The sequence below is a fragment of the Homarus americanus genome, unplaced genomic scaffold, assembly GCF_018991925.1.
Source record: "Homarus americanus isolate GMGI-L3 unplaced genomic scaffold, GMGI_Hamer_2.0 scaffold53604, whole genome shotgun sequence".
NCBI classification, from domain to species: domain Eukaryota; kingdom Metazoa; phylum Arthropoda; class Malacostraca; order Decapoda; family Nephropidae; genus Homarus; species Homarus americanus.
The window spans coordinates 388,080-401,710 of record NW_024742288.1 but is presented as its reverse complement, the minus strand read 5'-3'; the positions used below and the strand labels follow the sequence as shown (position 1 = coordinate 401,710).

Sequence of the window (13,631 nt, the reverse complement as noted above, 5' to 3'; positions counted from 1 at the left end):
TTATGTATTAAAATCTAGCCAATTCTTTTTTAATGACTCTGTATATATTATATTTTTAGAATTACTATTATTTTTTATCCGTCTTCAGGTTTAGTATATTTTTTTTTTACCAAATTTTAAAGGTTGTTTTATTATTATTATTTTTTAATAGTAACGATTTTATTTTTCTCTATTCATACATACACATACTGTACAGACAGACACACGTACAGCACCACAACACACACACACTTATGCCTCCCCTACCTGGTCTTCCTCACTAAATGCCACACAACGTAAACACCTAGAAAAATTGTAAAAAAGGGCATGCAAGATTATTCTTTCCTCCTCCTACTCCACATATCAAAAAGCGCTCAACACTGATCCTCTCAGTTCTCTCTGATCATCACCACGACCTCATTCGCAAATTTGGTGAGAAGCTTCTGCACCATCCCCGACACCGGCTCCTACTTCCACCCGAGATCCCTCGTCAGCGAATTGCTGTTCGACACCACAACCGCATCCAGCCCATATGAGCACGTACTGATCGCTACAAAAACAGCCCAGTCCCAACCATTGTACAAATTATCAGCAACTCTTAATCAACCAGTGTATTCACTCCGTCAACCTCACATTCACCTTTTTGCACTGTCACTATGTTGAAATGTCCTGAAGTATAACCTTCTCCCCACCTAGTTATTATATATCATATTTGTATCACTTGTGTTACTTGTATATTATTTGTTAATTAAGTGACCCATTCCCCAACTATGTAACTGTATATTTTCAGCCTTCCAGCTGCCATGCTCTTTCAATAAACAGACAATAATTATTATTATTATTTACTTATTACACACATACAGACAGACGGACTAGAGTAGAGCCTGAGGTCAACAACAGTTTTCCTTTCGTGAGTAGGACACCAATTCTACTTTTTAATGTATACACTGTCAACAAAGAGAGAGAGAGAGAGAGAGAGATAAAACCAACTGTAATCTGGGACTGAAAACAGTTTACAGTAAGTCATTATTATGTTGTGTTTGGCCAGACTGGGAGATAAAAGGGCCAGCTGTTCCGCCACTTTTGTTTACAGGCAGACGTGGGCTAATTTACCCCGAGCCATACCGCTTGTTTTTTGCTTATCCATTATTGAAGTTCACCTTTGTGCCGGAAGTTCACTCAGCAAACATGGCGAGTTAGTCTCTCATCTCCATCCCTATAGGCTAGCCAACTCGTTCACTTGAGCTGCGAATATCAACTGAAACTGGTGGCTCTCAGATGGTCATTCAACATATAGAACCGAAGAGTAATATAAAACACACATTTCTAAAACACACATTTCTAAAACACACATTTCCAAAACACACATTTCCAAAACACACATTTCCAAAACACACATTTCCAAAACACACATTTCCAAAACACACATTTCCAAAACACACATTTCCAAAACACACATTTCCAAAACACACATTTCCAAAACACACATTTCCAAAACACACATTTCCAAAACACACATTTCCAAAACACACATTTCTAAAACACACATTTCCAAAACACACATTTCCAAAACACACATTTCCAAAACACATTTCCAAAACACATTTCCAAAACACACATTTCCAAAACACACACACACGTCTATCTCCAATACCGAAGACGGACAGTAACCTCAAACTTGGGATCGGAAGAAAAAAAACCACCATAATGACCAGACTTGAGGTAAACCAATCCCTCAACATCAGACAAGACAAGAGAGAAGTAACATGATACTCTATTACTTTAAGGAGTGTGAGAAGGTAAGGTGAGGTGAGGTGAGGTGAGGTGAGGTAAAGTGAAGTAAGGTAAGTACATGCATGGATGAAGTTCCCTAGTTCCGGTTCAGTGGATGGGTGAGACCTCTTGCCATAAGGAGGGGGAGGGGGAGGGGGGAGGAGGAGGCTGAAAACCACTGTGCATGCAATATTGTCTGGTGTTGATTTTACTAACTGCTTCACCAAACTATGGATAAGTTTCTCAAGTAATAATAGCGAAATATTACTGGCTAGGAACGGCTTGAGGGAGAGAGAGAGAGAGAGAGAGAGAGAGAGAGAGAGAGAGAGAGAGAGAGAGAAACCAAAGAGTGATCAAGGACCCTCACACCTGCCCCCTCCTCTCTCACCTGCCCCCCCACCCCCCCTGAGCAGCAAACATGAGCAAGGTAGACAAAGGTAGACAATTTACTTCAACTTTAAAACGTAAACAAAAACTTTCAAGGAATTTATTCTCTCTCCCCCTCCCTTCACTGTTTCCATAAATCCCCCCCGAGAATAATTTATCCGTTTATCGTCGTTTCACTTTACGTCGCATTTACCAGGAAGGGAACACAGTGAGGACATATTGTTTAAACGTCGTCTGTCTGTCTGTCTCTGTCTGTCTGTCTCTGTCTGTCTGTCTCTGTCTGTCTGTCTATGTCTGTCACTTGTCACATTTGGGAGGAATCATTAAATCACACCAAAGAGCTCCTAAAAAACACGCAAAAACAACAGCATGTTCCGGGTGTTCCTTCCTATACGTGGACACCCAGGCGTGGGATGAGGCGTGTTTATCATCATCATCGTGTGTGTGTGTGTGTGTGTGTGTGTGTGTGTGTGTGTGTGTGTGTGTGTGTGTAGGATGAGAAGTGGGAAGAAGCGTGAAGAAGAGTGCGTAGAGGAGAGACATGGAGAAGAGGCGTGGGAAAGAGACGTGTAGAAGAGGCGTGGGAAAGAGACGTGGAGAAGAGGCGTGGGAAAGAGACGTGGAGAAGAGGCGTGGGAAAGAGACGTGGAGAAGAGGCGTGGGAAACAGACGTGGAGAAGAGGCGTGGGAAAGAGACGTGGAGAAGAGGCGTGGGAAACAGACGTGGAGAAGAGGCGTGGGAAAGAGACGTGGAGAAGAGGTGTGGGAAAAAGGCGTGTTTACATCCAGCAGAGTATGAATCAATCTCTCTCTCTCTCTCTCTCTCTCTCTCTCTCTCACATGATAATCTCACACAATTTACTCCCCCACCACCAACTTTTGCCACGCCAACCTTGCACGGGGAATTTTAAAACACGCTAAAAAAAACCTCACCTGAGCACACGTGTTCATAAACTATTAATAATTATACAGAATTTTCCTCACCTTGGCCACGTGTCACTAATAAGCACTTCCGGAAAAACAAAAAAACAACAACAAATTATGCATCAATTTTTTTAAAAGTTATTATATTTAAAACTTTGGCTCAAGTAAAGTTTTAAATTGAAATCAAAGTTTAATAAGGTTTGTTCCTTTTAAATTAACCTGGCACACTATTTTGATCAACTTTAAACCAACAATACCTTGATCGCTTTAAACCAACAATACCTTGATCCCTTTAAACCAACAATACCTTGATCCCTTTAAACCAACAATACCTTGATCCCTTTAAACCAACAATACCTTGATCCCTTTAAACCAACAATACCTTGATCCCTTTAAACCAACAATACCTTGATCCCTTTAAAGTTCCAGTGGTTCTTAAACTGGGGGGTGCGCCCCCAGAAGATTCCAAGGGAGGCGCGAGCGGTTAGAGAGAAAATCTGGTCAGGAACTGAACGCGTCTTGTACACGATTGTTCATCCCTCCCACACTATAATAACCAAGGGTTGCATCAGGGGTGGGGGGGGGCGAGACAATCAAGTTTAAGAACCACTGCTTGTAAGTTTAAACCAACGGTACGGTACGTAGCATAATGAATCATGTACAAGCTTCCTCACGTCTCAGTTAAGGGGAAAAATTAAGGCACTCATCTCTGGAGACACTGTATCTTAACGTCTCGGCTTAAATTGGGATCATTACAGCGGCGAAATTTCTTTTTAGATTATCTCTCTCTCACTGTATTTATTATTTTTCTTCCTTTTCTTCTTTATCTGCAGTTCCTATCTCATAGTGAATATAAAGATTTATTTTATAAAGCATTGAAAATGATATGAACTAACCCGCTGCCTCGCTCAGAAGGACCACCCAAAAAAAAAACCGAAGTCAAAAGGTTCAAATAGTGAGTCAATATGAGGTCTGGGGAGGAAGGGGGTGAAGGTGGTCAACGGGGTCGGGGTCGTGGTCGTTGCTGCCCCCACCCCACGCCCAGCTGGGAGAGGTGGCGACCAATGTTCACCACTGATGCTGGCACTAGACCTCTGCTTGCACAGTAGGTCCTGTACTCGACGAGAAGCTCGTCTCACAAGACCACGGTGTTGCGCCGAGTGAACTGTACATGCTGGGCCAAGAACTCCTCGGGTCCCTCCCTTCCGGGAAGTAGTAGTGTCGGCGAACCATCATGAAGTTCTAATATTTTAGCCTGAGACGTGACCCAGGTGGTGATAATGTAGTGTAGCGTTGCGATGATAATATCTTTCTATAATAGAAGCTTTGTATGTAGTAACTGTTTTGTAGACACGAATGTGAAGAATCACTTAAGGATTAGGTACAGTCTCACCCAGAAGTTCGTTAACTCTCCCAGCCAGCTATTGCTGCACTGCCTGCTTCAGATGTATGAACCTGAGTCTGTTACTTCGAACCTTTAGATTCATTCGTAACTGTTTCATGTTCTGGTTGGTACTGAGACAGTTTCAAACATCTGAAGCAGGCAGTGCAGCAATAGCTGGCTGGGAGAGTTAACGAACTTCTGGGTGAGACTGAACCCCAAATAATTTAACCTCATGGTTAGGTTAGGTTAGATTTGAGTTATGTTATATTATGTTAGGTTAGCATTAACGTCAGGTTAGGGTTATGTTAAGATATACTATATAAGATTAAGTTCGGTTAGGTTATGTTTGACGGGTGACCAAAATAAAAATACATTTTATGTTTCTTTCATCTGCTGGTCTCTGCCGGCATCGTTTAATATAAACAACAACATTCCACTCTCGTATACCTTCGCTTTTAGTCTCCCATCAAAAGTAAACAAACCCGGGCTCACAAAGTCCCTCTTTCACGTCAATAAATGGAGGGCAATTGTTATCCCTTGGTAGTCTCGTCCCCGCTCTCTCGCCAAGGGCTAATTCCCACACACTGTATACCTCTATCTTCACCACCACCACCAGTCCTCTCCACCACTGTCTTCACCACCACCACCAGTCCTCTCCACCTCTGCCTTCACCACCACCACTAGTCCTCTCCAACCACTGGCTTCACCATCACCAGCCTTGTATATCAGTGTCTTCATCATTTAGTGTCTCTAAGGCATAATTCCCATTGCCAGCATATGATACTGATAGCCATAACCTGATGAGCCAGACTAGGGGGCGCTATTGGCCAGGCTGTGGTATGAAGTCAGAGGGCAAGATTGAGCACTTATTGGCCATGGTATTCTGTGACGTCATAAAGAAAAGGGAGCGGTGCAATTGGTCTCTTAGTAACGTCAGAATGGGAGAGAGATCCCATTGGTCCCGCTAATCTATGACGTTAAGAGGGAAAGAAGAAGATTTACTGTTGGCCACACCAATCTGTGACGTCTAAGGGGATTAATTAAGGGTGCTATTGGCCAGGGTATTGTGACGTCAGAAGGAGAGGTAGGAGATGTTATTGGCCATGCTAATATATGTGACGTAGGAAAGATACTACTATTGGCTGAACCATCCTGGGAAACATTAGAGGAAGAGGGTTATTGGTTAATCATGAATCGTGACAACAAATATACACACACGCGCGCACACGTATATACACATTAACAAAACAAACACACACACAGAACCAAACGCATACACACTAATGAATCAAACACATTAAATCTTAAAAACACACACACACACACACACACACACACACACACACACACACACACACACCTCAAAGACGCACAACCATAATACATTAACAACAACGAACCACTACTTGTCACCGGCAACATTTTGACTCCCCAGGGTGGCGTATAATTGGAGGCGATGAAAACAATAACTGGCAACTGACTTAGGGCGAGGTGGGGGGACCTGATGAGCTTACCAAAATATCACCGTCATAAAACACGACCCGGACATATTGATCATATTTCTTTGTCTCTTCAATCATTGAAAATATATTTTTTTTTGTCAATTCAGGAGGAAAGTTCAAAGAGAAATATAAAATAATAAATTATTTGACTACACCCGGCTAGCTGTCACTTCGAGCTGGTACAATGTTCTATAGTTGCCACCTTGACCTTTGACCTGACCTTCTGACTCGACGACTAGGGCAGAGTTGTCATGGTTAAAAGCAAATTGGTATTTCAGAGGCTACAACATCGCCGGGATCAATGAAATGCAACACTACACAGCACAACACAACGCAACAAAACACAACACACAAAACAATACAACGCAACACAACACCAGCGATTACAATACTTTTTCTCTCCCCCTGACAGTCTTAAGGGTAAGGTGGGCCAGACGCCGCCTTCCCATGAACCCACCGTCAGACACAGCCCACCCCCCCTCCCCTCCACCCACCAGGACACAGGCTCGGCGGCAGCCTTAACCCGGGGAAAAATTTCGCGATAAATACGACATCGGGGGAAGGGAGAAATTTCAATAGCAGTCAGAGGAGCGGGAGGGAAGGTTTCATTTTACAGAAGCGTCTATTTATTCTACCTCGCCCAGCTGGTGCCCCGATCCCGAGCAATCTCCTACACCACCTGTTATTAAGGCTTCAAAATTTTCTCTTTCTCTCTCTGTGCGATTTTCTTTTCACCAATTGTTCGAAGTCTTCTATTCTGTGTACCGAGAGTTGAGGCGGGTGTTCAACTATCAGTCCGTCATGAATACATAGATGAGCTAGTCCTGTTTCCTCTCTCTCTCTCTCTCTCCTCATGACAGTGATATCCCCCCTTCTCCTTGGCAGTGATCTTCTTCCCCTTCCCCTTGACAGTAATCTTCCCTTTTCCCTTGGGTGACCTTCTTCCCCTTCCCCTTGACAGTGACCTTCCCTTTCCCCTTGATAGTGAAACCCTCTACCGTGTCTGTGTTAGGGTCCGTGGCTCGTATTCGTGACACGATCTACGTTTTTGAAAGTATCCTCCCCCGTGACAGGTTCCGTGCCTCACTCACTAACACACACACCTTGAGAGCATCGGTGACACACAACCTCCGTGACAGTATGCGTGACACACCGTAATGAACGTATCTGTAACAGTGCCTCCCCTCCATTCCCTAAGACATGACCTGTGACAAATTGATCCACACCACAACATCAGTCAGTCATCATCGCCTCCATCCTACGTGCCAACACCTCTGACTCCCTCCTCCAGTGCCAACACCCTCTTACCTTCCTGCCCAAGTGCCAACATCACCCCCCAATAACACCCCCAACCAGCCAATACCACCCCGCCCCCAAATCCCTTCCCCGGTACCAGCAACTGTGTATTCTTTTGTGGGAATCAAGTCTTGGAATTTAGAATTGGAATTTCCAGCGCCACTCACAGCTCTGGAATTGGCACTTTGAACTGACAACGAAGTTAGTTTGTGAAAAATTGCTACTACTAGAGGTAGAGCTGCCCACGATAACAGCATCGCCGGGGACAGTGTAAATATAAGGTGCGGGACTTGTGTGGTCGTGTCAGATAACAGCGGAAGGTGTGTCATCATCATCATCGTCCGGGAGCGAAGTGTCCTGGAGGATTTTTCTGTACACAAATAACTGACCTCTACCACACACACACACACACACACACACACCACATCCCCTCCCACACACACACCACATCCCCTCCCACACACCACATAAACATTAGGTGTCCGCTAACAAGAGGTGCCCGCCTGTCTGCCGTCACAGACAACCCCCGCTTTACAGCACCATAATTGCACCCGGGATTACAAGCAAGACCAACAACATGCAACAAGGTTTTTAATACCTCAGTGGCGTGGATGACAGGCAGTGTTCCGCCAGTCGCCGTTCCACCCTAGGCGAGGAACATTTTTTTGTCGGAGTTATTATGTGCTGTAAGTGTGTTGATGTACTGACTGTGTTGTGTTGTTTCATCATGATCATCCTTATTATTATTATTATCATCATCATTATTATTCCTATTATAATCATCATCATCATCATCATCATTATTATTCCTATTATTGAATCCGCTGCTTGTGCAATTAACCAGGCCGTTCACATATATTTATTATTTGGGTTTAAGTAACGAAACCCAAACGGTAGTTCCTTGTTTTATTATAAAAGGGTTGTATATATATATTTCCTGAGTGTAGATCGACCGTAAGTCTCACTGTCTAGGAGTGAATGAGAAAGGGACGGCGTTTATGTATTGATAAACGTTTGGTCACGTCCTTACGATATAAGTTGCTGTGAGCGACTCATGAGTAGTGACCCATCGTGGGAGAACGGTATGGGTACGTCGTTCCCCCTCGAGGGAAGACGGAGCCATCCACTGCGGCTCTCAAATAACGTCTTCCTCTAGTCAAGGATATCAAACTACTGCTCGCTTCAGGTGGCCAGAGAGCCGGCTACCTTATGCCTTTACTCAGCATAGTATGACGCAGCTTCCCGTGGGCACACCTTATCACGTGCACTGAACATGTCACCTCATAGCCAGTGGAAAGTTACAGAGGGTGAATCTGAATATAATATCAGATGTATTGACCCATTTATATAATATGTTCTGTTGATGAGACAAGGGCCCATTACATTATATCTTCTCCCTAAGCGGATTCTAAAGTTTCCAGCCTAAATTGACGTTCTCCAATGCACCGTACAGATTTTGAATGAATTTCAGATATTAAATTAAAGCTGTATTATCATTATAAATATCACTTCACTTAACCTAACCTAATCTAACAACCTAACCAAACCTAACAACTTAGCCTAACCTAACCTAACCCCCCTCGAGTCCATACGATTAGTCCCGGTGTATACTTAGAGATATTATAAAGTATAGTACTAAAAAAACCCGCTCCTCTAATACCTAAATTACCTGCCCCCTAAGACTTCAAGACCCAACCCGCCCCCTAAGACTTAAAGACCCAACCCGCCCCCTAAGACTTCAAGACCCAACCCGCCCCCTAAGACTTAAAGACCCAACCCTATTAACAGATTTACATATAAAATAAATATTACATTTCAATAGAACAAAATGGAAAAATAAACGACAGACACATCATATTCAGGTAAAAAATAACTAGTGAATGATCATTAAAATTGAGTTAATAAAAGTTAAAAAAAAATTAAAAAGGAAAATAATACATTTAATTAATTTGATAAAAAAAATGAGAATTAACAAGAATGTAATTAAAAATAATATTTTTTTTTACAAATTAACTGGATAATTAAAACGAATTATTTAAAAGAAACACAAAAAGTAGGTAAAAAAAATAACGTAATTGATATTTTGATGAAATTTATACAAATATAAATTTAAAATTATCAAAAAAATATATATATAAACAAAATACACAAATCAAATACAAATAAATAAAAAAAAATAAACATCGAGGCCCAAATTCGAAACGAGAAAATCAGATCATTTGGTGTGTCAGTCAGTCAGTCAGTTACCAGCGAGGGATTTACCGAGGTTTGTCAGGACGTAGCCGGATAATCCCATCTAATCCCAGCGTCACAGCATCAACATTAATAATTCTACCTTCAATGAAAGCTTTCGGCATCCATTATTCACTATGGTATAAGTGAACGGGTCATCCAGAGAGCTTTGTGTTTGTGTCCAGTAATAATAGATAATGGTGATGTGGGCGGCCCGTTATTAGCCATCACCTGAGGATTACACACCCTAGTTTAGTTCACCTAATGATTCGTCATTCTAAAACGCTAAACTAGGCTAATCTAACTCGACTAACATATAACTAATACGATCTAACTCAACCTAATCTAACATAATATCTAACCTAACCTAACCCGGCCTAGCCATATCGAACATAACATTTAGCAACCTAACCTAACCTAACCTAACCAAACTTAACACCCCGAGGTAACATTTGAGTTGCTCTGTATGTTTGTTTGTGAATATTACTATCATTATAAATATCACTATTTTTATTATCATTAAATTATAACAGCTTATAATAATCAATTTTCTAACAGTAAATAATATATCTTATAAAGTGTAGTGTGTGAGCATCACCTGACACACACACACACACACACACACACACACACACACAGTCAGTACAATTGTCAAATCCTCCAGTTTCCGTCTCCATCTCCTCCGCCGACTCAAGTCCCTCGGAGTTCCGGCGCCCGAGCTCCTCATTGTTTACTCAACATTCATACTTCATGAGCTCACCTATGCCTCAACTGCCTGGTCTTCCTCCCTAAATGCCACGCAACGGAAACACCTAGAAAAAATACTGAAGAGGGCAGGCAAGATTATTCTCTCCCCCTCCTACTCTACATATCAAGAAGACCATCTCAGTTCTCTCTGATCATCACCACAACCTCATCTGCAAATTTGATGAGAAGCTTCTGCACCATCCTCGACACAGGCACCTACTTCCACCAGAGATCCCTCGTCCGCGAATTGCTGTTCGACATCACAACCGCATCCAGCCCATACGAGCACGTACTGATCGCTAGTCCCAACCATTGTAAAAATTATCAACATCTCGTAATCAACCAGTGTATTCACTCCCATTCAATCTTACCTTTTTGCACTGTCACTATGTTGAAATGCCCTGTAGAAATAACCTTTTCCCCACCTAGTTATTATATATCATATTTGTATCACTTATATTACTTGTATACTATTTGTCAATCAAGTGAACCATTCCCCAATTATGTAACTGTATATTTTCAGCCTTCCAGCTGCCATGCTCTTTCAATAAATCGTTAATTATTATTATCTCACACACACACACACACATGTAAGCAGTTTAGTCTTGTTTAGTCTTTAACCAGTATAGCATCCAGAGTATTATACACGATGGAAAAATAAGTTTTCATTATGCATTTTACATTGACCCGCAGAGGTCAGAGATGTTTTCATAGCAAGCATGTAGTAAGCATTTATTTAGCCTGCTCAGACGCAGCTGCTTTAGTCATGTACACGGTCTGGCGACAGTGTGTCCACCAGAGATGTCTCAATATGATGTTATCACCGTTGAAGCTAATTACTTACTCAATTAATGGCTCTTACTTGATAACTAGGTACATTGATTATCACTGGTAAGACTTCCAAGTATTTGATGTAAATTATTAGTCAGATTAGTTAGATATTTGCAACGTCAATTAAGGATGATTCACGGCTCTCACGAGATCATTTCCAGACAGCTTTTTCAGTAACGCTGCTGACATTGATTCAGGTGTTCATGCCAACCCTTCCTACTGGTAGAAGCTTCTAGAAGCTTGGACCCATGTATCATCCTTCGTGACGTCATTGCCAGTTAGCCCCGGGGTAGGTCCGCCCTGGTATAGCTATTCAGTCGTTAGCTGGACACCACACATTACTGATCTACCACTGAGCAGTAGCCTAAGAGACCCCTTCAGTCCTAGCAGATCTAAATAGCATCTCTAACACTGCTCTCAAGCTCACAGTCCTCAGTCCCAGATCAAGTGGCCAGCCTCTCTGTACAGTAGATACAAGTATATACATATATATACACAGTATATCTGTACATATAACTGCCTGTATTCGCCCACCCATCTCGGAGAAGTAAACTAAGACAGACGGTTTTTTTTAACAATATCTGGTAATTCCCTAATTAAATGTGAGTCTTCAGAGGAAGTTACACACACACACACACACACACACACACACACACGCACGCACGCACGCACGCACGCACGCACGCACGCACACACACACACACACACACACACACACACACACACACACACACACACACACACACACACACACATCGTGGAGTTGAAGTGGACCAATAAAGGTTTGACTTTGATGAAATACATATACTGTATCCGCACATACTGTACACATACAAGCGTAGACATACACACAAACATGCATACAAACATATACACTTGAATACACAGATACAACGACACATATAGTACACATTAATATAAACATTCAGATACACATATATACAACACACACACACACACACACACACACACACACACACACACACACACACACACACACACACCAGGAGTCTATCACGAGTCAATATATTTCCCAGATTTTTTTTCGCGCGGGAAGGTTATGAAAGGAGACGGTCACAGCTGCATCCTACGTTTTTAAGGACTCAAAGGCGAGACGGCCGGCCACCACCTGCTTACCTGATTGGCTCATGGGGCCAGGTGGGGAGGGGGAGAGGGTGACGAGACGAGACCAGGAGGATGTGAGACCAGCTGGGGATGAGACGAGGTTATGGGGGATATGAGACCAGACCAAGAGGATGTGAGACCAATTGGGGATGAGACTAGCTGGGGATGAGACCAGCTGAGGATGAGACCAGACCAAGAGGATGTGAGACCAGCTGGGGATGAGACGGGGTTATGGGGATATGAGACTAGCTGGGGACGAGATGAGACCAGTTTGGGCGAGATTAGTTGCGGGAAGAAGTCAGCCAAGGTACGAGAAGAACCCAGACCAACTGATGGGAGGGAGACTTACCTCAGCAACGGACCCAGCAAAGTCTAGATACAGCGGTCCCAGCAAAGTCTAGATACAGCGGTCCCAGCAAAGTCTAGGATACAGTGAGGTCCCAGCAAAGTCTAGATACAGCGGTCCCAGCAAAGTCTAGATACAGCGGTCCCAGCAAGTCTAGATACAGTGGTCCCAGCAAGTCTAGATACAGCGGTCCCAGCAAAGTCTAGATACAGCGGTCCCAGCAAAGTCTAGATACAGCGGTCCCAGCAAAGTCTAGATACAGCGGTCCCAGCAAAGTCTAGATACAGCGGTCCCAGCAAAGTCTAGATACAGTGGTCCCAGCAAGTCTAGATACAGCGGTCCCAGCAAGTCTAGATACACGGTCCCAGCAAAGTCTAGATACAGCGGTCCCAGCAAGTCTAGATACAGCGAACCCAGCAGAGTAAAAGTAATCTTACCTCAGCAGGGGACGTCCGAGTGTGACCTATGGGAGAAAAAAATGAAAGATTAGTTCAGCCTCTAGCAAGGTACACCTCTCCTCGCGCCAGCTTATGGGGGAGAGGAGAAGGGTGTAGGGGAGAGGGAGGGAAGGGGGGAGAGGAAGGTAGAGAGAATAGGGAGAAAAGGGATGAGGAAGGAGAAGGGAGGTGATGGAGATGTTACACAGAGAAGGAATTGTGGCATCTTTGGCATCACCTGATTAGCCACCCCCCTCCCTCCAGCTCATATCACCTCACTACTTGACGGTTTAGGTTAGGTTAGGTTAGGTTAGGTTAGGTTAGGTTAGGTTAGGTTAGGTAAGGTTAATCTTCAAGGTGAAATAAACTAAGGTGTCTAATCTTCAGGTGATCCCCAGGAATATTATGTTATTTCTCTTCAGCTACCATGACCGAGGAGAGAGAGAGAGAGAAAAAAAAAAAAGAGAGAGAGAGAGAGAGAGAGAGAGAGAGAGAGTTTCTATACATTTTACCTCGATCACACACACACTACAGTATCAATAAATATTAAAATATTCTGGCTACACTGACGACATCACACAAGGTCACTCAACCACTCCAAAACAATTCCTCCAGAGAGCTTTACCTAGAAGGCGAGTAATTTGTCAAATGTAATCCCTTTCCCGGTC

At 43.1% G+C, this 13,631-nt stretch overlaps 1 protein-coding gene across 3 annotated transcripts in view; it reads right to left on the bottom strand.

Moving 5' to 3' along the window:
* LOC121876720 overlaps window positions 1–13,631 on the bottom strand; it is a 241,408-nt gene that overhangs the window by 92,859 nt on the left and 134,918 nt on the right. For all 3 annotated transcript variants that reach the window (XM_042382078.1, XM_042382079.1, XM_042382076.1), the window contains one exon: window positions 12,964–12,989. In XM_042382078.1, coding sequence (XP_042238012.1) covers window positions 12,964–12,989 — 26 coding nt within the window. The remainder of the gene's footprint in view (window positions 1–12,963; window positions 12,990–13,631) is intronic.